Consider the following 25,206-nt stretch of genomic DNA (forward strand, 5'->3'; position numbering starts at 1 on the left):
TAAATGTTAACATAAGCACGTACCTATATCAATGTAAACATAAGCACGTACCTATACAAATGTTAACATAAGCACGTACCTATATAAATGTTAACATAAGCCTCACTCCTAATCTAAGAGTGAATAAGCACATATTCATACAATTGTAAACATAAGCACGTACCTATATCAATGTAAACATAAGCACATATTAATACAAATGTAAACATAAGCACGTACCTATATCAATGTAAACATAAGCACATATTCATACAATTGTAAACATAAGCACGTACCTATATCAATGTTAACATAAGCACGTACCTATATCAATGTAAACATAAGCACGTACCTATATCAATGTAAACATTAGCACGTACCTATATCAATGTAAACATAAGCACGTACCGATATCGATGTAAACATAAGCACGTACCTATATCAATGTAAACATAAGCACGTACCGATATCGATGTAAACATAAGCACGTACCTATATCAATGTAAACATAATCACGTACCTATATCAATGTAAACATAAGCGCGTACCTATGTTAATCTAAACATAAGCAAAAGTTGATACTAGCACTAACAGCAAAATATCATGACAATCGTTTTTTACTGACCATATTCCTTTTGTCTGAATCAGATTCTTTGACAATATTATGGAGTTACGCAGTCAATTTACAAAATTCAGGGAAAAGATAGAAAATAGTATATAAAAATGAAAAATACAATACATTCATTAAAATAACAAAATAACCGGTTATTCATCTCAAAATGCATACTGTTTCATCTCTCAAAGTTTCGTATTGTTGTACATGTATTCTAATATCCATTCATACAAATTCAATGGCAACTTAGGACTAATTGTTCAAATCATTGTCAGCTTAAATGTGAAAATAGACAAAATATATCAGGGAAATTCTGGTTTAATGTTCACATACTTCCCTTTCTTTTGGCAGGTTGTCAGATTTGGTTATGGTGCTATTGAATAAGATACCAAATGAAATGCATTCTCTCTTCTATCAAAAATTCGTGTATCTATTAATGTTATGCATCATGACTGCACACACGTTGGAAATTTGATTAATGTATTTGTTTTGGATATAGTTTCCGTTTGAGGGTATTACATTTGAAATAGCTGTTCCTATCAATAAACCACGTAGATTTGCTCGATCGATTAAACCATGTGTATCAAATGTCTGTTACAATAAAAAGAACATGAAGTTCTTCTAAAAACAACAAAGTCCTGTTTGTGAGTAGTATTCAATGTTGATTCACGATGCTGATCGTTCAGCTGTTGATAGTATCACTCACGTGATTCGATATCAATTTGGTATATATAATTTAATACAAAATAAGTGATATTTAGGCACCGGTTTACATTTTATGTCCAGATAAAAACACCCCCTTGGATGCTGACAAAAGATTGACCGAACCATCAAAATGAGTCTGTCTACAGTATTTACCTTGTCACTTGATATTATGTTTGGTGTGATGAGGTCAAACCTAACACTCGCAACATTTTCATAACCCGGCCACGGACGAATTATCAATCGGGATGATAGAAAACATCTTTTAATCATTTGAGTCATTGCTAAATCTGTTTTGCTGTTTTGAACATTTGGTAGCTTTTTACATAGTGTTCAATAAGATATGGTGGTTTTGATGGAATTAGTTAATAGACAAACGATGTTAATGCATACACATTTTTTTTCATACGTTTTAACAAACAATCTAATATATCATTGAATAATAGCATCTGTATAAAACGACATTTCAATATTTAAAGTCAGGAAACAAAATGTAATGAAGAAAACGTTATCGATCATGATTTATAGTTATACATGTACATCTGTACTTTTACACAAAGACAGCTATTACCTATTGTTTTATAAGAACAGGCTTAACGATTTGGTTATTTAGGCCCTTTTAAAAATGAAATGAGTATTTTCTAAACAATGATAAAACAAAACAACTTTTTATATATACATGTATTCGCATAAATACTGATTTTGACTGGCCATGATTTTAAAGTTTATATTGTATCTGAATCACCGTTCTATAGATGTTATTTTAATATGGTCTCTATCTATCCTTCCATCTGAATGGAAATGGAAAAAAATGTCAAAACGACTTAATATTATTAAAGCTTGGAACTAATGAATATATATCAACGTCATTTTTAACCTAAGATGAAACATCGACCTTTGTTTTAAAGTTAGATAACAGTATTATTTTAATATTGAGGAACTTAATATAAAAGGTAATTGATAAATCAGTCATCTTTCCTATGGAATATAAACTATTTTGTACCAGTGAAACAAATAAAATATTCTTTTGTCATGTCAGCGCCAATGATCCTTATGGTAAGACTTGGCTTCAATTAATTTACCTGGAGGCGCGGCAAAGGGAATGCATGCATTTATTTATGTAAGGATAATTTGTACGTTAGTTTTGAATGTAAGTATGAATGTAAGTATAAGTGTTAAAGAAGACAGTGAAAATAAAGAAATAATAATATAATTACTAGTAAGTAATTGTACGGGGACACATAGAAAAAAATGTCAAACCGACTTTGTGTCTTGTATGAGGACACATGCTTGTGAAGATGCTGATCCCGGGGCTCCCCAACCTCAGTAGTATCCTAAATGTACTGGGGAAGTAAAATGTTTGAAAAAAAAATTGACTTCTAGTAATAAGTCTGGTTAGAGGTCTTCTTGATTCTGTGATATTGGGGTAAATGCAAAGCGCGGTCTTTGGTATTACAATGTAACTGTTTATCATACATTTCGACCATATATGCTCTTTTAACATGTTGATGTAAATAATACATCATTATCTCAATCATATTTCACAGAAACATAATTTTCTATAACACCAAAGCCATACATACACAAATACACATATTTAATCGGGCATACAAGCCAAACACGCAAATACACATTTGATCATTTTTTATTCATAATCAAATGTAGAAAGAAATACAAAATGAAAGTTTAACTGATAAAACCGTCCATTAACACTGTCCAACATTAGTTATATTCTTAAACTCTATTGAATTTGCATGGTCACTTTAGGAATAAATCGAATACAAAAATGAAAATGCCTATATCGTGAAATAGTACAAACACGAAACGTGCTGTGTGCGAAATTGCAAATTGTATAACCAATGAAATAGTAACGCTTACAGACTATAGGTACAGTATTTGATAGATTTCTCTGCTAACACATGGTTACATTGTTTTTCTTTGGTCATACCTGGTTTGTCACGATATTTAACATATTCCCTGAGTTTGCTTTTTTTTATAAGAAAGACTTAGACTCGAAAATGTTAAATGTGGAAAATCTAAAAACTCTCATATAGCTTATGTTTCCGTGTCAGAGTATTTAAAAAGTAAGCCAAGAAATATGTTTGATAAATGTGTTTATGAGAACAAAAAAAAATGTCCAACTTTCCAATGCAAAGAAGCGCATGTAAAATTGTCCCTTTAGGGTTCTGTTTTTTCCTTTTTGAAAGTAATTTTCTTCGTGTTAGCTTTTATCGTTAACAACATATTTTTGTGCATAAACTGTAAACATGGCTACGAGGATGAAGCAAACTGATAAAACTAAATATTGAAACTGTAATAGCATTTTTTTAGTTTTTAAAAGCAACAACTGGTATTTACAGTGAAGAGTGGATTCCGACTGCGTTCTCAGGATTTCTACAACCTTATCCGCGTTGTATTTAACAATTTAATTGAGGAATTGAGGAATAATGAGATTTTTATATTGTCTATTGTATCTTTCATAAATTAAAAGAACTCAGCAGTTATTTCAGCATTCACAATTGCCAACGTGATTAAAACAGCAGTTATTCTAGCTTTCACGATTATCCAAGTGGTTTTAAGAAATTAAATAAACATCATATATCAAGAGTTGTCAACATAAATGCATGTTAACGATTGCACAACTAATACCATTCGAGTACTTAAAAGTATATTAGGAAGGTGAGTACACATTTTCCATACAATAATATTCAATACCTCTCTGTCTCCATCCCTTTTACATCACTATGTTTTATCGTACTCTTCTTTCAATATATATTTATATGTAATAATTTTGGCCAAAATGAATTAAAATTTAAAAAAAAACTTGGTAAATATAACAACAAACAGTACATATATGTTCGTTCTTCAAATAGTGTTCATTGTACATACATATTCGCCCTCAGTTGTGTCTTCAATCACCGCCATACTCATTCTTAAATATCACGTAATCATCAGTAATATCAATTATTCTGGACCGGTGTTCAGGGCATCAGATGCACACCACATTCATACTGCCAGGTACATATGTACGCTGTCCGTATCTGTCATAGGTGAACACTACTCCCAGCGGTTGTGTACGCAGTTCTCACCAATGCTTAATGTACGCGACAGAACTGTACGTACCTCATCGTCCTTACTGCTTGTCTCCGCGTTGTTACCCACGTGATTTCCGGAACTGTGAATATTGTTTTCCTCGCGCTCTTCAATTGGCTGAATATAAAAAAAATGGAATAATTAAAACGATTTTGTTGAATCTATTTAAAAGTAACATTTTTGTTATTATGTTATAAAATGTGAAATGCTAGAATCATAGAATCATAGAATACCTAGGTGTTGTCGATATGATTCAGGTATTAATATTTTCTAATGTTTTATTGGTAATATTAGAAATAGATTGACCAAAAACATGTAATTGATCAACGCTTTCCAAATAAGGTACCGAATAAACATGTATTTATCTTTTAAACAATTCTTATAAGGCTGTACATACAAAAATACCTAACAAAACATATGCTACCTGATCTAGTGATATTGTTATCCAACGTTGAAGCTGAACTTTCCCTTTCATTATCATACAATGCTTAGATTGGAAATGAGGGATTGAAAATTAAAAGAAATAAAAGAATATTTTTTAATTGTTTTTAAGAAATTCTTTTATTAAAAATGCATATTCCAAATCAAATAAACAAAGATGTACTTTATGACTATTTTAAGCATTATACTAACTTTTTTGCTCTTTGACCTTGCTCTGTAATAAACCATTTCTCCCAAAAACACTAGTATAGAGAGTACGATTCCACCTAGAAGTACGATAAACATTCCGGAAGCCACATTGATCTCTATAGCTTTACTCTTGGCACTCTGGCGGGGATCGGGACAATTCGGCCGGCGCCACCATCTGGTAAAAATGAATGAATCTCGTTACTCATACTGTGGTTAGATTTGAGCACACATGAACCAAAGCTAACGCTAATTATAGTTCATTGAAGATACATGAAGACATGAATTCAAGACAGTCCATGAAAGACACAAGCGCGCTGGAAAACAAGTCTGGCTACGTAAACTTTGACTATGTTGAAGATACATTGTAGGATAGCATACTGTCATTTACATTTAGAAAAAAACATTTCACATTCAGAGTTCTTACGTAATATACAGTCAAGACATAAAGGTCCACATAACATTTGTTTTCTAAACAAACCAAGAAATAATGTGTTTCGGATAATCGAGTTACCGTGTGTGAAAATTATTTTGCAATCCCATTGATTAATTAAAGAATTTCAACACAAAGCTACAAGGCCTTGCCTTCAAATCCGTAATTAATCAAAACAGACGACCACAATCTGTAAACAATAGGATGAAATGTAACTCACCATACATAGTTTATCAATAAACGACAAATCAAGAAGATAGCCACGTTCTTATATCGATATGATGATATTTGTGCCGTCAATTACAGTGCTTTCAGATATAATATAACGTTATGATAAAAGTCTTAAATGTAAATAATGAGACTTGTAACCATATCTGGAGAACCATTTTCCGGTAGTATGAGTGGTTTATGAAAGTCGTCTGACCATTTGGAAATGTAAACTAGCTCTGGCCCTCACAGCTATTTAACGGAGAGAAACTGTCTTGCACGTAACATGTTAATCAATCCTAATAATTAACTGTCCAGTACGCGCCTATTGTTCTTTAAAGAAAACAAACACAAGGAACAATATCACTACATGTGTTCATTAAGACATGTTTTGCGATTGCATTTCAGACGGACTTATATTATTAGCCACATCCGTTAATTCTGCCCACTATTATATTAAACGTGTTCAATTATTTGATTGCAACTGTAATGAAGTAATTACAGTATTTGAATTTTCTTCAACGAGATTTATTCCAACAAACCTAACACCGGAGTTGAAAATTCTACGGCAGAAATTGTCGACATCCTGATGGCTGATGGTATCAACTACACTGCACAATGGTTAACACTATAACTAAGGACAAGATATACAAAGTTCTGTAAGTTAATTTTGTTTCAAACTCGTCAGCTGAAGGAATGATGAAAATGTAAAATCTTCCTCGAAACCGAGGCTTTTCCGAGCTTCTTACTTCAGAGTGTACGCCCAGAGCTAAAATTGTTCATATATGCCAAATTTACAAAATATAATCATTGTTTTCTCTCTATCTATAGTACAAGATTGTTTTGTGTAACTTACAATGGCAAAGCGAAAACTATATTTACGTTAATAAGGTACCAACCTATTAGAAACAGGTCTGGAAATTACAAAAAGCCGTTATATGTACTGAATGTTTGTTCAGTAGCCTCACGTAAGGTCGCATTTCAGAACGTCAGCCGGCAAGGTACGTAGCATTTTGACTCACACTATTAGTTTTACGCCTTTCCATTTTCTGAACTCGAGGCCAAGGATACACGAATACAGGACATCGGTTCTTTAAAAGGCGACGCGTGTGTTTTGCTTATGTACGGATCGGACAATTGACAAAAATAAATCAATATAAACTCGGAAAGCAAAACAAATTTCTTACACCTTATATATTTGTATTTTTAAACAACAACGATATACACATTAAATAAGAGTTGAATAAACGGACTCAAACGAGCAAAACCTGACAGTATATGATAAAAGCAGGATTTCGGTTATCTAGGCAGACAAGTAGCATCTGTTCGACAATCTGAATTATCGTTTTCTGTATTGTCTGATACTGCAGAATATTTCTTAAAATCACTTGGCGTAATAATAATACAGTTCACACTGTTTTCTAACCATGTATTAATTGACAATAAACAATGCACGTGGATACATTGTTTTTTTTACAAAAATAGATTTAACATTATCTAGGTTTTGTAGACACCAACGTTGATTCGAATCGACACCGATTTATTTGTTTAGCCTTGCGTGTTGTATTTGCTAGTTCATGTACTTGGATCCCTTAACTATACTTGAATCAAAATAAACAGGATTGAAATCGAATTTTATTTCTCTCAGATACCTAGTTAATCGTACTAAAGTCAGTTTCAAGACCATGCAGAACAAGATCCTGTTTTTTTTACATTGGCTTGAACGCATCTTATGATCTAATCGACGAATTGAAACAAGAATTGTTTCCGGGAAATCACGGGTCATTTAACGATATAGAAATTGCGTCCGCGATGTCGTTTCCTCCGCCATTGTTGTTTGGTAAAAGTTAAGTTTAACGGAAGTAATTTTAAGTGCGAAATGCAGAATTATCATGAAATTGTAAGAAATCTAAGAAGGATCTTGGCGCCTATCATTAAAGGTTTTTTTTATCAGCTCTACAAAAGATGTTTATATATTTTTCCTTCTTTGCTCTTCATTTTCCTTACAAAAGCTAGTTTCCAGTCCCAAAAATCAATATGCATCATTCGGAACCATTGGGAACTTTCATGTGTAATTTGATAGAGATCCGTTCGGTATTTCCTGAGAAATAGTACTGACAAACCTGAACTCTCAAAATTCAGCTTGGCTGCCAGTCAACCGTTTTTGTTTTCATATTAGTCTCGAAATTCAATATGCGTAATACCGGGACCATTGGGAACCGTCATTTGAAATTTTAGAAAGATTCCTTTAGTACATTCTGAGAAATATAGCTAACAAACTTTAACTCTAAAAATCAATATGGGCGCCTCTCGTCCATCTTTGTTTTCGAATCAGTCCTAAAATAAGATATGCATAAAAAAGGCATGGTAACCTTCATGTAAAAATTGCGAAAGTTTCCGTAGCACTCCATGAGGAAAAAAACCTGACAAGAATTGTTTCAGGACGGGATGACGGACGGAATGACGGATGGACCGAGGACGAAGGGTGATTTGAAAAGCCTATCATCTGACGATGGTTGGTTAAGTGCATATAAAGAACACATGGACCTCTACTTATAAAATAAAAACGGTACCACATATGTCTCACAAAACATTAATTTTTGCGCGAATGTACATATCCATTCCAATGTTAATCAAGCTCCTTACCCGAGAAATAAAGACAGAATTATAACCTCGATATTCCATTCAAGTTAATCTAGTAAGTGACTGTCTGGTTTCTAATGATAATATTGTCAATCAATTAAGCATGGAGTTTAGCCTGTGATGATATGCAAACGAAACCCTTAAAATATTTGCAGCTAAATATAATACATAATTTGAATTCCTTTCGCCTAATGATTCAAAATGCAGACATGTTTGTATCCTTGTGATTGTACGTAAAATCCATACCTAACTTTTAACAACACACTCTTGGTTGATATCTATTATGTATACATTTTGTATTTTAATGCTTAAAACAAACAGATATTATTCTTTCACATGATCTGGTACCTCAGCAGCTATTTATTTAATTTTACGGAAATGTTTGAAGTATATCGTTGTATATGTTCCTGTTTGACCTAACTTACTTTTAACACCCCTTATTGTTTTGTTATATATTATATTACGTATACCTGGATGAATAAACTAATCATTAAAAAAACACCAAAAATTGGTTTTGCCTCCATGTTAAGCATTTCATGCCTACCGAAATAGAATATAATCAAGTTTGAAACGTAATAAAAACTATAAGAGTTGATTTGGTACATACATTCAGATTAGGGAATTGCAGCAATGGTTAAATGTAAATGCTCGTGGGTGTATTTTGGTGCTGCTGTTATACTTACTTTCCTTCCAAACGATATAGAATGCCTTCATCATTAAGCTTCAGTGTTGCCCAAGACAATTGTTCAGTGTAAATGGAACCCTTCTGAGTAGCTATTCCATATCCTTTCAAATCGAATGGGCTCCCAATTTCCGTGAGTCCACAGTCGTTTGCTATGTGATGTCTTACAACGGGCGAATCCCATAAGAAGGCATATTTCTCTCTCAACACTCGGTCGAATCCATTTTCAACTCTTCTCACCATGGATTCCTTAGAGAGCAAGTGCATATGTGCCCACATCTTTGCATAATGCGATATATTTGTATGCTTAAAGAAGTTTTCTATTTGACTTCCATCCACAGTACCGTAGTCGAAGTCTGTCTGATCAGCTAAATCAGCAGCCGAGTCTATAGGTATATGTGCATTGGATATAGTTAAAAACGCAGCTAAATTAGCAGTATATATAGAAATTATAATTAAAGAGAAAAACCACCACGCAGAACTTACGATTCTACTAGATATCCCAGTTGGGGAACCAGTTAAATTTCCACGTAGGATAGTTCCCCAAATGTACCAAAAACTTTCTCTAAGATTGTGCATACACTTCGGTTTTCTGTCGTTATTCACACGACTTGTAGCAAACAGCATTAAAGCCGTAGTCACGAAACACAAAAATATTGCTATCCACACGTACTTTGACAGTGGGGATAAAAACTGAAATGGTGACACACTTCTGTCCGGTTTTTTCACAACAACACTAGTTCCTTTTGTCATGAACGGCTTGGTAAAATCCACAGCCATTGATCTTTTTGGCGTGATTTGGAATGGAGCAAGGGCTATGTCGGCTTCCTGGAAATTATAACAGAAATAAATAACGTCCATGAGATTTCCTTTTCTTTCATTTTATATGACAATTCTTTGACATTGCCGATATTATTTGCACATTTACGATATATTGGAGGAACCTATTTTGGCAAGTTTTAAAACTTTTACTCGATCATATTTTTAAAAAGTGTTGTTCTTCAATATCATACCCTCGGAAATTATCACAATTTGGGATATATTTTTGGAAGTATGCACATTTTTAATTTTTTTATTCAATCATATATAAATATATGATACCTTTTCAAACAAGACTCTGACCATCCCTGTCCACCCGTGGGATTTCAAACTGCCAAATTTGCCATCGGGTACTAATGTCAGATTGTACGTAAAATCCAACAGCTTGGCCATTTCGTCTAGCACGCTGATACAGAAACCTTCGAGGTGGTCGTTTAAGTTGTAAATTGGGTGTGACAGTGGAGTGTCATTCTTCCATTGGATAAAGGGAGGCTCCTAAGAGGAAAGAAGAAGGATGAAAGGTAGCAATAACAATTGGTTAACGTCTAGACATCTCTCTTGTCGTATAAACCAAGTGAGCACAAACAAACGAATTAGATTTTGTGTTTTCAAACATAAACCGGTATGTGGTACATTCATGAAACAAAAACTAAATAGCTACAATAAAATCGAAAAACGAACCGATCAAATATCATTTCCAGTGATTTGTTTTAAGCAAAAACCGTTTAGTGACAAGTTTTTATTTACCTATTACTACTATTACCTTCCCAACCACTAAAATACAAAAAATCATCGCAGTATGAAGAAAGCCAAATTACAATTGCTGTTCCATTAAACTTTCCCACAAAATAAAAAAATCTAGACTGATATGTTATAAAAGTGTCATGAACTAGGTAAATTAATTTTCTAATCCTTTCAGATGTTTTAACTTTTATATTGTTAATATCTGACAACGTAAAAGCTGGCAAAAGTGTACATGTATGTATTAGAAAAGGGTAGCAACGTTATGTAAGTAACACAAGGATTTCATATTTGATTCCGAAATGCATCATAAATGTGACCACTTCTTCACTAAAGATTGAACAAAAATTGTCTGCATTCAATATTAATATTTCCTTTCATAATCGTTTAAAGCAAAACAAAAGAATCAATAGGTTGGCTCCGAGAATTCGATATAGTTTTTAATCGCATGTTTATGAGATTCAATTTAATGAGCTTCAAACATTAAATAACTTGGCACACCATTAGTTAGTTGTATCATCAGATAGAATTGAGTGACACATAAAGACCGATGTCAAAATTGGCATTTATGTGTGATAATTATCGTCACAACGATATTATATTTTTGAATTCAATATAAAGGAATTATATAATATACATTTTACAGCGTAAATTAACAAAAACAAGTTCGTTACTAATATTATACAAGAAAAGACAACAACAAGAAACAAAGAGACTTCACAGGATATGGAAACACGATAGGAACTCTGTCTATCAACAGCTGTTCGAAAACAGCATAGCTCACATTTTTCAAAATAACACTTAAACGTATTAGTCAAAGACATGTGAAATTAAAAATAATATTTGAAAGAACATGAATTTGAAAGTCGACGGAAAAAACATTGTATGATTTTGTTTTTTTAGCAAGGAGTCCGTATTTAACATTTACAAAAATCTGATTAAAATAATTAACTTATTGTATTAAATGGCAGTAAGTGAAAAAAAATTGTTTATACTCCTGCAGCCTAATTCGAATGAACGGTATAATACATTTCCATACATTATCTCCAACCTTCACGTGTTCATTTAATTCTTTGTGTCAAATATTCGCATGTGTACCTCAATTATGTGACAAGCATAGAAAACATGCCAGTATCTAAATATCAGGTGAGTCATGTGTTCAATCATTTTCAGTAAGTTGTTTCTTTTCCTTTTCAATGATGTCTCAGCAAATCAACTCAACTCGAAACAGTCATTTATACAACAAAAACTATGATATACACAATATCACTAAGCAAGTGAAAGACATGCAAAATAAGTAGAAAGTTGAAAGTTAGAGCCGCCTTCAAAACATCACCCTGCATTTCATATGAGGCTTTTCATGTCAATAACTTCAAATAGAATGTATTTACCTTAGAGATATTGCATTTTCAAATCGTTAGAAATATGCAAATCTTTTTAGAAACTGTTCTAGTTCCCTTTTAAATATTTGAATTAACTGAATAATTTTATAATATATAAATATATGAATATTTATATCGCAGTATCTTATTTAGTACACAAGAACATTTCCCTGCACGATGGTGTATGTCCTAGGTAATTTGATTTTAAAAATAGTGCAGTAGTATTTAAATTAATTGAATAATACATACGATGAAAACAATAATAATGAAAATTCAATTTGCAATATCAAATCACGACTACAAACTATCATCATCGAATAAAATGCTTTTCAACGTGATTGACAGAGACATAAACTTCATTGTTTTTTCCCCCAAAGAATGGAAAGCTATAAAAATGGTCATATTTTAACCTCAAAAGTTCAAAACGAAATCTGATATTTGTATGTATTTCTTCAGTGTTACTTACCATGACAAATTGTATGTTATATATTGTATATGCCGTCATATTTTCAGCAGTTAAAATAAAGCCACCATCACCTCGTGTTAAACTCAGCCTCAACCAATAAAATACGGCGTCATATGATACTGAGAAAATCTTCCTCATCTAACGTCGTATTTCATTGGTTGAACTCAGAGCTGTGATTGAGTCTGCGTTTGTGCTGACTCGGTGATACATACAGTTTGAAGACACAGTCGTAAAATAATAATAAAAAATGTGTCCTTTTCATAAAGTTTTAATATTATCTCGGTCAGGTAAAATAAGTCAAAAACAAAAATTAAAGCAGGCCGACTTTGTTTTTTGTGTCCATTTAGCTAATTGATTCATTGGTCCACTTTATTATTTTTATATTTAGGGTAAAAATAGCGAAACAAGTACCCATTCTACATAAGTAATGTACATGTATTAAGTTAAAAAGTTTGAATAATATCCTTTTGATAAGAACATGTACTTGCAGTTTGAAAGACAGTAAAATAGATGATAGGCTATGGAATGTGATACATTCTGTCATATGACAATGTATTTTGATATCAATAATTAACCAACTATTATCATATTTTATAAATATGACGTAGCACATTAATACTAAGTTAAAAAGCATTCAAAACGTCATAGCAGGTTTTTTGACAGATTAACGGACAGTGGGCGAACTTTCGCGAACCCTTATTGGTTCTGTTGTACTTTAAATGTATTCTTGCCGAAAAGAAACCTTAGCTTAAATAAACAAAACCATACCGTGTCAACAAAATCAAAAATTCCCCACAAACTTGAACACAAATTCAATACGAGGACCAACAAACGGACATCGAAACAAAACAATCAGATAAATTTACTACATTTTTAAACATAGATAAACAAAAGTTTAAATGTATTTGGAAACATTGTTTTTGCGAACAAAATAAATACATTACAAACTATATGAAATATACATCACAGAAACATACATTTTACATACAACGACAGATTAAAAAATAATTGCTTACTACAAATAGCAAACACGGCATGCTCGTTCGTAATTTCACTCATATATTTCACCCTCCTTTCATTCTTTGATTTCGGACAAAATGTATTGGACCTCAACAACTCTATTTCACAGAATATAACAGGCTTAAGTTATCATCGTTGCTGTTTTTCAATAGATTGATGTGATAATATAGTTATACTTTAAATACAGCATCAATTGAATATGAAGAGAGTAATGACAAACAAGTTCTATCGTCTATTAACAATCAAAACTATGTTTGAATAAATTATTCAATGGGAGCGAAAAAGATTACAAATATTGATATTTTGATTCAAAAGTGGCGAAAACCGGAACCTTTTTAATTCAAACTTGATCATACACGTCACATTTGATATGAATAGTTCACTAACAGTGACTCCCATACGATGTCGGTACTTGATTCTTCTACCACTGAAACAACCACAATTGGCACAGTCCATTTAAATCTTATGTACATTTTGTCCTTGTCAATGGAGCAAATAGATAAAGTAAGTAGGTTGGTACCGTCATGACTAATTTTCTCTACTTACTGAGGGTTCGGGTCGAATATTCCCTGCATACAATAGATCAACAAAGCTCGCAGTTGGTGATGGACGCAATTCAAATATCACGTTATACATCACAATAGATACTGTAAACAAAAGTTTGACTATTAAAACAGTGTTCCAACATAAAATCATCTATCCCGGACGCACTTACGATGATAGTTGTAATTCGAAGTGGTTCGTTGCTAAATATGTCATCGCCCATTCTCATCACACTGTCGTACGATCTGGACGGTTCGATCCGCTTATGCATGGTATCCTTAAGACTTCTCCATGTTCCTGACTGAAATAAAGTACTCTGTAAATGTTTGAAGAAGAGAAAACAGAAACGAAGCGTCAGTATACGTATCACAGGCGCAGACACATGCGCAGACATACACAATAAACAGGAAGTGAGGCTCAAGAACAAAGGAAGATAACTAAACAATTAACACTGAAAGTTGAATTTATGAAAATATAATGTGATTAAAACCAAAATCACAAATAGATAAATAAAAACTAAAAAAAAATGTATCATATTTGGAAGTTGATGACTGAGTTATGGAAACATGAAATGTTATGGCATGCTATTAATAAAGCGGGTTTTAAAAATTGGAAATATTTGAGATGCAATGTTATGAATATTTGTTTTTCGATTTATCTAGAGCCTCACTTTTAATAGATATTAGATATTATGATAACATATAATACAATTGCTCGTTTTCACTGTTATTAATTATAATACCTTGCATTGGAGTGATAGGTATGACATTTATGTAAACCTGTGTTTCAAAACCGTTTTTGATATTTGTGTAAATAACCGCTATGGTAATATAAAGATAAATCCCTAGCAATTGGGTAAATTCTGTACACAAAGCCAACAAAGTAAACATTGAATAAATGACTAAATAATTTAACATTTCAACAATTAAGGACTAATCAGGGGTATTAAAGTCAAAGAAAAGAAACAATTTGTAATATTTTCCCTAAATTTGCCAAGTTGAAACGCCTGTGAAAATGAGCAAATGTACAATGATACGAGTCTATATATAGACACATAAAGCTGATGAACTATAACTAACTACAGATAGGTCAAGTATGTACATCTGTAACAACTACTACAGCATCTAACACTATATTAAGTGGTAGTTAAGTGAGTTATTTTATAAATATATACGTTAATGAGAAAAAAGATGTAAGTTTGCATCAGTTTGTTCTATAAGCTAAAGATAGTATACTTTTAGAATTTTCTAGTTCTACAGAATGATAATTGTAAATCACTTCTATTTCGCAATTACTTATTTTTGCCATTTCAGGAATTCACCCTCTTGGATTTCAATTTGATATATGAGCAATTAATTTAATAGACGCTTATTCCTATTTTTCGCGAAATGAACAATTCGGATTTATTCATATAGTCTTTGAATACGAAAAATGAAAACAAAATTATAAGTAGGAAAAGAATCTTTAGAAATGTTCGTGATATATTAACATTCGTGGGATTTTGAAATTCGCGACTGAAGAACTTTTTCGAGTTAACGCGAAACTGTGTAGATTGCGAAATAAACGTGAGACACAGAATTATCAGTAGACAAAAGTACATACATTGTTTAGCATGCTGAACTGGAGCATGGACACTCACTAATATTAGGTTAAAACGAGATTAAGTAGAGAACACAAAGGAAATAATTTTATTATCACTACTGAAGCAAACAATACGGTTACTGTGGTTACAGATGAAAACGCACTGTTTTTATACACATTTGAATTATTGTTTAAGAAGCATTAGTGTTTATATAACAGAAAACAAAACGAAAAGAGTTTTTTAATAAATAAACGGACGATGTATATAATGCATGGACATTTCTTACCTAGATTACGTTAGTCATATATTCCTTTTAACAAAAGATGATGTACATCACATATGAAATATAATCCGCTAATGTCCTCGATTTTGTTACTGTCAAATGATTTAAGCTATCGTCGAATTCTCCTCCTCTGACCTGCTATTGCTAATCGATAGAGTGTTTGCATTACCAATGTTTCAAAACTATATTAATAATTAATCGCCAAGTATATATCGTGTCAAGTTCACTCTCTTGTTTGATTTCACTGTCTAGTTCAAGGTTAAAACAGGCAAACAAACATCGCCCTTTGTGTAGGGGCTAAAAGGACGAAATACAACAAGGGTAAAAATATGACGCTTTATAACAACATCGACATTGTATTACACTTCTAGTGAAATTTAGAAACTTCAATAATAGATATTAAAGAAAGGAAGAATTAAAGAGAAACTAAATAAAAATATATTACTAGCATGTCACTATTTGAAGTATAGCAACTTGACTAGGCGCTCCATAACTCCATATTAGTACTGGATTATAAAAGTGGACGAATATTACAAAACCAAACAAACAAAAAACAAACAAAAAATTCAAATATGCAATTTCCCCCAATAAGTCCCTAATTTTGCTTGAGAAAGTCGCGTTTGAATGAAATCGAAGGTGTATCAATTTCATTCGTGGGTCTTATTAATTAAAGTTGCAGTATATCAACGGCTTTCAACATAATCAAATTACATTAACGTTAAACAGATGCGAGTGAACATAAATCCTTTAGGATGAATAAAATAAGGTTTGCATGATTTCATGAAAAATGTTAGTCTATTATGAAGAGTTGTCCTTTTCTATAGATTTCCTTAAATAATAATAAATAATGTTTAAATCTATTGAATAGTTTCTCTACACTATTAAGCTTTTGCAATGTATATGATCAGTACGTTGATTGTAATGAACATGTATACCATACACAAAATTACAAGGTGTTGAAGTGGATGTTTCAAACGACATTGTTTAAACCAATATCACTTTTCTTCGAATGCAAAATGTTGTTTTATAAGGAATTAGTTTTTACATAAACGTAATTCATGTAACTTGATATATTGGTTCCTGACAGAAACACCTATTTTCGTTTATGAAAATGTTTCTCTCGTAACTTTTGTAGGTTTCATCCAAATTAAAACCCACAACCACTTAATTTTATGACACCATGCAAGGCACATATGGTCCTGCTTAATGTTGAAACAGTAAATTAAATATTTTATCTTTAATATATAAATCGCCACTCTTACAATGAACCATGACATCGGTAAAATATTTCTTTTTTATGAATACAGTATTTCCACAGAATTCGAAAAAAAAGTAGGCGTGAATCCCACTGGAGACGTTGCATTCATAACACGGACACATTTGTTAATTTTAGAGTTAGTCAAATCATGTCAATGACGTCAATCATCAATCATGCCATACTACATACTCGAGGATAGGATCAGTGCTTTTACGGATGTGCACCATGCTACAACACTTGCGCAGATGAGCCATGATTTCTTAAGAAGTGCATCATAACATGTGACAGACCCATTCGTGGAACATTACATACGCACTCTAGTATGGAGGGATTTAAACATACAAACAAGTGTTAATGATTGGCAAACGCTAGTTGATTGAACAAATTTGCTTGTGCTTTAAACAGGAAAAAAATAAAACAAAATTACTGTCAACCAATACAAATACGCTCACGTGACTTTTAAAACGGACATTAGAAAAGAGTTAGTTTGTATCTGATAAAATAGAATCACATTTGATAGCCCGAATGTCCATGTAAAAAACATAAAAAAAAGGTTTCAAGCAACTTGGCTTACCTGGTAATCAGTGTCATTCGTCTCCACAAATAAAAACAGTTTTAATGAATATTTAATCTCTAACTACAAATACAGCTAACTATCTCGATGTATATAAGTGTAAAGCTACTTGAATTTATTTGAAAAAACATTTTTTTTTATTTGCACCCGATGTTCACAATCCACTCTTTTTTAAAGGCGAGTATTTTTGGATGCTAAATTTAATTAGAGATTGATCCTAATTGAAGAAGCAATGTTCTAAGTGTAGAGATTTTAATCTCTAAACTTACTGTGCCATTTTTCAGAGTTGCAAGTGTAGACATCCTGAGAAATGTTTCTTTTCTCTTGCCCGCTTTTGTAAATTCTACATGTCCTGTGCACCCATCAATGGTTATCTAAAATAAAAACTTGAAAGTAACAGTAAACTCACATGATCATGTGTTAATATTATAAACGTTAAATAAAACACAAGAAACCCAACTACCGTTTACAAAGCGCATTTGGGCTTTGTTAATTTCAAAAGAATAAAATACATACAGAGTTTAGGTTACATGATATTATTTAAGCATTAAGGTGTATAGTTTTTCTATGATTATTGGGCTCATTTATAATTAGAAACTGCTCGTGAGGTTCATCGTATTGTCATGTCAAAATGATGTTTTCGTTTATAAGAACAAAAGCTGCTGCGCTTTTAAAAAAATTCTTTCATTTAGAAACATTTGCAGTAACATATTTTATTTTACACTGATAACCTATACTTTTACCAAGCTCTGACGTGAAATGAATAACACAGATGCAATTAATGTAGAACCTTGTTCTGAGCTTGAAACAGGCTACCCGTGGACACTAAGAGTTGCTTTTGTGTCTGCTCCTAAACGCTATAGACCTTTCGGCCTGCCGGGGAGGCAGGAAAATAATGCTGTCATATGAAAAATTATAAAACACGACATTTTTGTGAAAGTGATCTTGTTTATTAAACAAAGTGTTATGTGTCGGGATGTAAACTACGATAACATTACGTGAAGATGTTGTATACCGTGTCAGTGTGTAGTGTAGACTCTAAAAGATTTCTAGGAATACATGCTGTATTGTACGTTCCCCAAAGAATATAAGTAACATGCACATGTATATTTGGAACATAGGACAATAGATAGAGGTACGATAGGTAAAGTATCTTCGAATAAGATATTAGGAATTCGGCCAAATTGATTAAAGATGCATTGATCAATAAATAGCGGCTTAATAAACAACATAAGCACTAATAAGTGACGACTAAACTGTAATTATAATCCAATTTAAATGAATAAAGGAGATCATTGAAAACGTACAAGGAGCATAAAACCAAATGTTCCGGAAGGATACATGTTTCCTGTTATCGACATCGCCCCCATCTAAATCTAGATCAAAGACTAGTAACGTAACATTCTCAAATTGAGAACGGAGATAATTCCAAAGATTGTACAAGGCACATAGGTGGGCGTATTAGTAAATGTTAATATTCATTTCGCCAAAGAAAAAAGATTAAGATCATAATAACAACCACACATCCTGTTCATTGCCTTCCTAAATCTACATTTCTCGAAAGCTTGCAAAAACAGTTTGCCTGTCTGTATTAGACATCTATTGCAAAAATCTTGATATTCTGAGCAAACCGGAAAATATTAAAATGACTCCGACATGTAAACACCGGAGGTAAGAGAAGAGTGGTAGTTGCTATCAAAAAAGGGAACGTTCATGATTTGAAAATATTGGATTTTTTTTACAGTAGAAATAGACAATATGGCAAAAAAAATAATACTACCTCAGCTTGGCAGTACGCTCGAGATTCGCAAACTATTTATTGTAGTAACAATAGAGACAAAAGCAAAGCAAACATGTTTGAATAAACTGTGCAATCCACTACAATTTAAAGCATAATTCCATTTTTAATAGTTCCGAACTGCAGAGCCCTCATTGATCTTACAAAAGCATCTGTAATTTGTTGAACCTTTATTGCCGATAACATAATCTACAAAAAATGGTCTAGTAATCATCGATGGTGTTATCAAGAGACTAGATACACGTAAATGAACTAGGATAGTTTTTAATTCTAGCAAGGCGCTTTTTAGAGTATTGCATTTAAAACTAATCCATAAAATGAAAACACATCTGCCAGACAACAAATGGAAATATTGAAAGATATTAGTATGGTCTGCATCATGTACAATTACTAAAAGCATGTGTTCAAAAAGATCTTTTTTGAAATTGATGATTTAAAAAAACAATAATAAATTCTATGTCAAAATGTTGTATGAAATGGATTTCTTTTTCAAGCATAATACATGAACTTTTATCATGTAACTGACCAATTTTGCTATATCATGCACACATGTGATACATATGGTAATGCACATTTGAAATAAAACCTCAAGGTTCTCTATTAGGTCACAACTGTAGAAATATTTTTCTTAACCACTTCAAAATTGTTAATTTAAGTTTAAATTTTTTACTGATAGAATTTAATGTTTTTGCTATTAAATACATTTTAAATGGATATTTTGTCATTATTATGTTGCATTATTGCATTTTATACTGTTTATTATTAAAACAGCTTCGGTTTTGAACCTTTATTGCGTCAGCAGATAACATATTATGGTGTTGAAAGTATTTTTAAAATCAGAAATGTCATGTGATGAATAGAATCTTACATTCGTGTCCATCTCATATTGAATGTATTTAACTCGTTCAATAAATTCAATGTGACAGGAAGACTCATGATAAATCCTCTATACATCAGATGTCTTTCTGTAATGAAAATGTAATAAAACACTACTTTATCAGGAGAAATTGGCAAAACTATATCTAGAAGGGAACTTGTCTACATAAAATACCGTATTCACAAAATTCATAAATACATATATTCAAAAATGAAAAAGTTATTCCAGGCGTTGTTCGGTTTAGGTACATGTAGGATGTGTGCTTTCCCTTTGACGACGTAATAAATTAAACAGAATGTACTGATGTCAACAAACTGCTGTTGTGATTGATACCAACAGCCTTATATAAATATACACACAAACACATGTATGAGCCTCTCATGTCTTCAGAAAAAAAGTGATAAAAGCTTTTATAAATGCAAATGGAATATCCATTGATAGGTCATCTCAGAAACAGTTAGATAAGACAGCCGAATGACAGCTATACGATGCATAACCAATAGAGATGGGGTGAAAAGTGCATACAACTAAGAAGCAAAAAGTGTCGAACTGAGCATATGCAAATGTAAGATATGACATATTTGGAGAATATACATGTCGACTATAGTAGACAGGAAACAAAATAAAACAATGTTCTCACTTCGTTTTCGAGGAAATTTCCAGACTCGCCATGCTGTACGTATGAAATACAAACATAGGTATAAAGACTTTCTAATGGAACAAACTACACAGCAAGGTCGAGAGGATGGGAGAGTTGTACACAGGGGTGGAGATTTGGAGAAGGAGGGGTATAAATCAATACACATGATGGAGTTTTATATAGAGACAATGTCTACATCGTATCTTCGATTTTTCTGTATATCCTCTGAGACTGTGAGAAGAAAAACCGTTTACATTGTTTCTCACGGTATCGTGATAGTCCAGTTATACTCTATTGCTCATTTGGTGGGAATAGGGGGTTAACACCGAAACAGCATTTTAAACTTGTGACTGACTGGTGCAAGTTTCAAGAGACAATTGTGAGGATATATATTCGAAGGAAAATATAATGATGTCAAAATATGTTTATTGTGCAATTCATTTTCTACCATCTTTATGAAATGTCTCGGCAGGTACTAAACTTAAACGATAGCAATGACAAAGTCTAATTATATATATGCATTATACAGTGGTGAATTATGCCTTTACGATCACCTGTTTACATCTACCGCTTGTCTTTAGCAACCATAGAAACCATTTTTACTATTCAAAAATTATTTTACTTTCTTCATATTCATTTCCAAATTGTTACTTTCAGTGCATTATCGAAACTTTGATAATACAGATGAAATGTCCATTTCTTAATCGTAGATTTGGAAGAGAAACAAAATAACTATGCATGTTTAAATTACAACCGCAGATTCCGTACAGGTTACTTGCGCTGCTGTTATGGGTACAAGGATATAACTTTTACAATGATGACACGATTGGTGAGTATACGCCTTTACAGATAAGTGAATACTTATCTGCCTCTTCTTTAAAAAAAAAAAAGACCGGATCAATATCACAATAGTCCACTGTTTCATTCCATAAAGTTCATGCAGTTTCTCTTTAGTTACTCTTTTGCATTTTTTTATGTTTATGTGTATTTCAACATAAAAGCAAATAAGGTCAAATTTAAATAAAAATCCATATACAATGGTAAGGACGTCTTAGACATTACTTTCTATAGAAACGTGTACCAAGTTTATAACTACAATCTAAATGTCGTAGAGACAACTGCCTATAGCAAGCCTACCACCTCTTTAAAACTACAGTCAAACCTGCCTTACAGAACACTTCTCTATACATTAAAGCAACCACCTGTATATATCGACAGTCAAAATTACCTAAGAGATCATCCAACCGATTCTCACTATAATCAAACTTGTTTTAGATAGTAACTATCTATAACTAAAGTCAAAATCAGAAAAAAATAACAATGACCATTTGTCAATAACCACAGTCAAACTTAACGTACAGTCCACCTTTCTATAGCTGTCATATACATTGTAACTACAATCAAACCTAACTTGCAGACCTTCTTTCTATACCTAGTCAAATCAAACGTATACAATTTTCTATAATTACAGTCAAACCTAACTTACAGACAATCTGTCTATATCTGTTATATACATTGTAACTACAGTCAAACCTAACTTACAGACAACCTGTCTATAGTTGTCATATACATTATAACCACAGTCAAACCTAACTTACAGACCATCTGTCTATAGCTGTCATATACATTGTAACTACAGTCAAACCTAACTTACAGACCATCTGTCTATAGTTGTCATATACATTATAACCACAGTCAAACCTAACTTTCAGACCGCCTGTCTATAACTGTCATATACATTGTAACTACAGTCAAACCTAACTTACAGACAATCTGTCTATAGCTGTTATATACATTGTAACTACAGTCAAACCTAACTTACAGACCATCTGTCTATAGCTGTTATATACATTGTAACTACAGTCAAGCCTAACTTACAGACAATCTGTCTATAGCTGTCATATACATTTTAACTACAGTCAAACCTAACTTACAGCCAATCTGTCTATAGCTGTTATATACATTGTAACTACAGACAAACCTAACTTACAGACAATCTGTCTATAGCTGTCATATACATTTTAACTACAGTCAAACCTAACTTCCAGAACATCTGTCTATAGCTGTTATATACATTATAACCATAGTCAAACCTAACTTTCAGACCATCTGTCTATAGTTGTCATATACATTATAACCACAGTCAAACCGAACTTTCAGACCGCCTGTCTATAACTGTCATATACATTGTAACTACAGTCAAACCGAACTTACAGACAATCTGTGTATAGTTGTCATTTACATTGTAACTACAGCCAAACCTCACTTACAGACCATCTGTCTATATCTGTCATATACATTGTAACTACAGTAAAACCTAACTTACAGACAATCTGTCTATAGCTGTCATATATATTGTAACTACAGTCAAACCTAGCTTACAGACAATCTGTCTATAGCTGTCATATATATTGTAACTACAGTCAAACCTACCTTACAGACAATCTGTCTATAGCTGTTATATACATTATAACCAAAGTCAAACCTAACTTACAGACAACCTGTCTATAGTTGTCATATACATTATAACCATAGTCAAACCTAACTTACAGACAACCTGTCTATAGTTGTCATATACATTATAACCATAGTCAAACCTAACTTTCAGACCACCTGTCTATAACTGTCATATACATTGTAAATACAGTCAAACCTAACTTACAGGCCATCTGTCTATAGCTGTCATATATATTGTAACTACAGTCAAACCTACCTTACAGACAATCTGTCTATAGCTGTCATATATATTGTAACTACAGTCAAACCTAACTTCCAGACCATCTGTCTATAGCTGTTATAAAAATTGTAACCACAGTCAAACCTTACTTACAGACCACATGTCTATTGCTGTCATATGCATTGTAACTACAGTCAAACCGAACTAGAGACCACCTTCCTATAACTAGTCAAATCAAACGTATACTGCATCTTCCTTTAATTACAGTCAAACTTAAGTACCTGTCAGTGGCTGCCATCTATCTATAACTTCAGTCAAACCAAACTAAGAGTCAATCTGTCTATAACTACAGTTTAACTGAACTAAACGGCTACATGTCTATAGCTGCAGCTAACATGCCTTGGAGACTATAATTTACTAAAGTTAGAATTCTTAACAACCATCATAATATTACTTCTATTTGTATATAGCTATAGTCAACTTGTCAAGGAGACCAACAGTTTATAACTGCAATGCACATTTGTATAATTTGTTTAACCTTTCTATAAGTACTGCATGTAGTTGAAATACTCTTCAGTTATGCCATTGTCATCCTAATTAGACAATGATGTATAGCGTCATAATGACATGTATTTTATTGAAGGTAAAAGTGCAATACATATACAGCATCTTCATACAATAAATGAAATGATGTGGGGTTACATTTTTTTACGCTTATACATTTATGGAACTACATATATAGGCAGCATGCATGCTAAAGAACACCAATAGTTATAGTTACCTGTCGTAGTGTCTTGAGCATTGCAAATCTGCCTGATCCGTTGTTGAAGTCAAGCATTGCCTGATAAATTTTTAATGAGTCGTGGTATACAGCATTGGTCAGTGTCCAGTTCGACCCGGTCAAGGCACAGAAGCTAGTGTTGGCGTCAAGCATGAGTGACAAAGACGTCATGTTGGCTCTGGAATCTATGTACTTATCTAAGGCTATGTCGTCCACTACCTAAAAATAAAAACAAATCAAGCAATAAGAACTATTTACTTATATAACAATCAAGAATATTTAAATACATGTGTTCATCCTATTAAACGTAACCGATCAGAAATGTACATGTAAAATAAAAACTTTGTAGATACTGAGTAGGTTGCGAGAATGCAATCCTAAATTAAAAACAAGTCAACAACTTTCTTACATAAATAATGTTTCGGGCCATCAAAAGATCTTTTTTTTTTGTATCCTGAAGATCGGTTAATATTGTGTATTTCTAATTGTTCTTTGAAAATTGCTCTCATGAATTGAAGGTTGAGTAAGGAATGTTTTCCTTCAAACCGCAACCTCTACATAAACGAAGCAAGGAGGAAGTCATCCTAGTTTTACTAGTTTGAATCTCCAGAGGATGGTAAGTAATTCAACCTTTCGTAGCTAGGTGTCGCAAACAAAAATATAAACAAGCATGTTACATAATCGTCGAGTTATCAATATATCATGCTTGGATGACAAGGTAGATATTCTATCAAATATATTTACATTTCTTTATTGATTCACAAGGAAAGTCGATCACAAATTCAG

At 32.5% G+C, this 25,206-nt stretch overlaps 1 protein-coding gene across 3 annotated transcripts in view; it reads right to left on the bottom strand.

Moving 5' to 3' along the window:
* The window catches only part of LOC110452433 (glutamate receptor U1-like), a 106,425-nt gene that overhangs the window by 1,729 nt on the left and 79,490 nt on the right, over nt 1-25,206 (bottom strand). Inside the window, exons 6-15 of one of the 3 annotated variants that reach the window (XM_021500963.1) lie at nt 24,421-24,639; nt 20,963-20,995; nt 17,917-18,021; nt 17,648-17,668; nt 14,123-14,251; nt 10,081-10,293; nt 8,981-9,807; nt 5,021-5,192; nt 164-4,504; nt 17-79 (exon numbers count right to left, since the gene is read on the bottom strand). In XM_021500963.1, the coding sequence (XP_021356638.1) occupies nt 4,352-4,504; nt 5,021-5,192; nt 8,981-9,807; nt 10,081-10,293; nt 14,123-14,251; nt 17,648-17,668; nt 17,917-18,021; nt 20,963-20,995; nt 24,421-24,639 (1,872 nt within the window). In that variant the 3' untranslated portion in view covers nt 17-79; nt 164-4,351. Of the gene's footprint in view, nt 1-16; nt 80-163; nt 4,505-5,020; nt 5,193-8,980; nt 9,808-10,080; nt 10,294-14,122; nt 14,267-17,647; nt 17,669-17,916; nt 18,022-20,962; nt 20,996-24,420; nt 24,640-25,206 lie in introns of those variants that run through there. The other 2 variants (XM_021500962.1, XM_021500961.1) reach the window with 2 other exon arrangements.

The sequence above is a fragment of the Mizuhopecten yessoensis genome, unplaced genomic scaffold (assembly GCF_002113885.1).
Source record: "Mizuhopecten yessoensis strain PY_sf001 unplaced genomic scaffold, ASM211388v2 scaffold6683, whole genome shotgun sequence".
Lineage (NCBI taxonomy): Eukaryota > Metazoa > Mollusca > Bivalvia > Pectinida > Pectinidae > Mizuhopecten > Mizuhopecten yessoensis.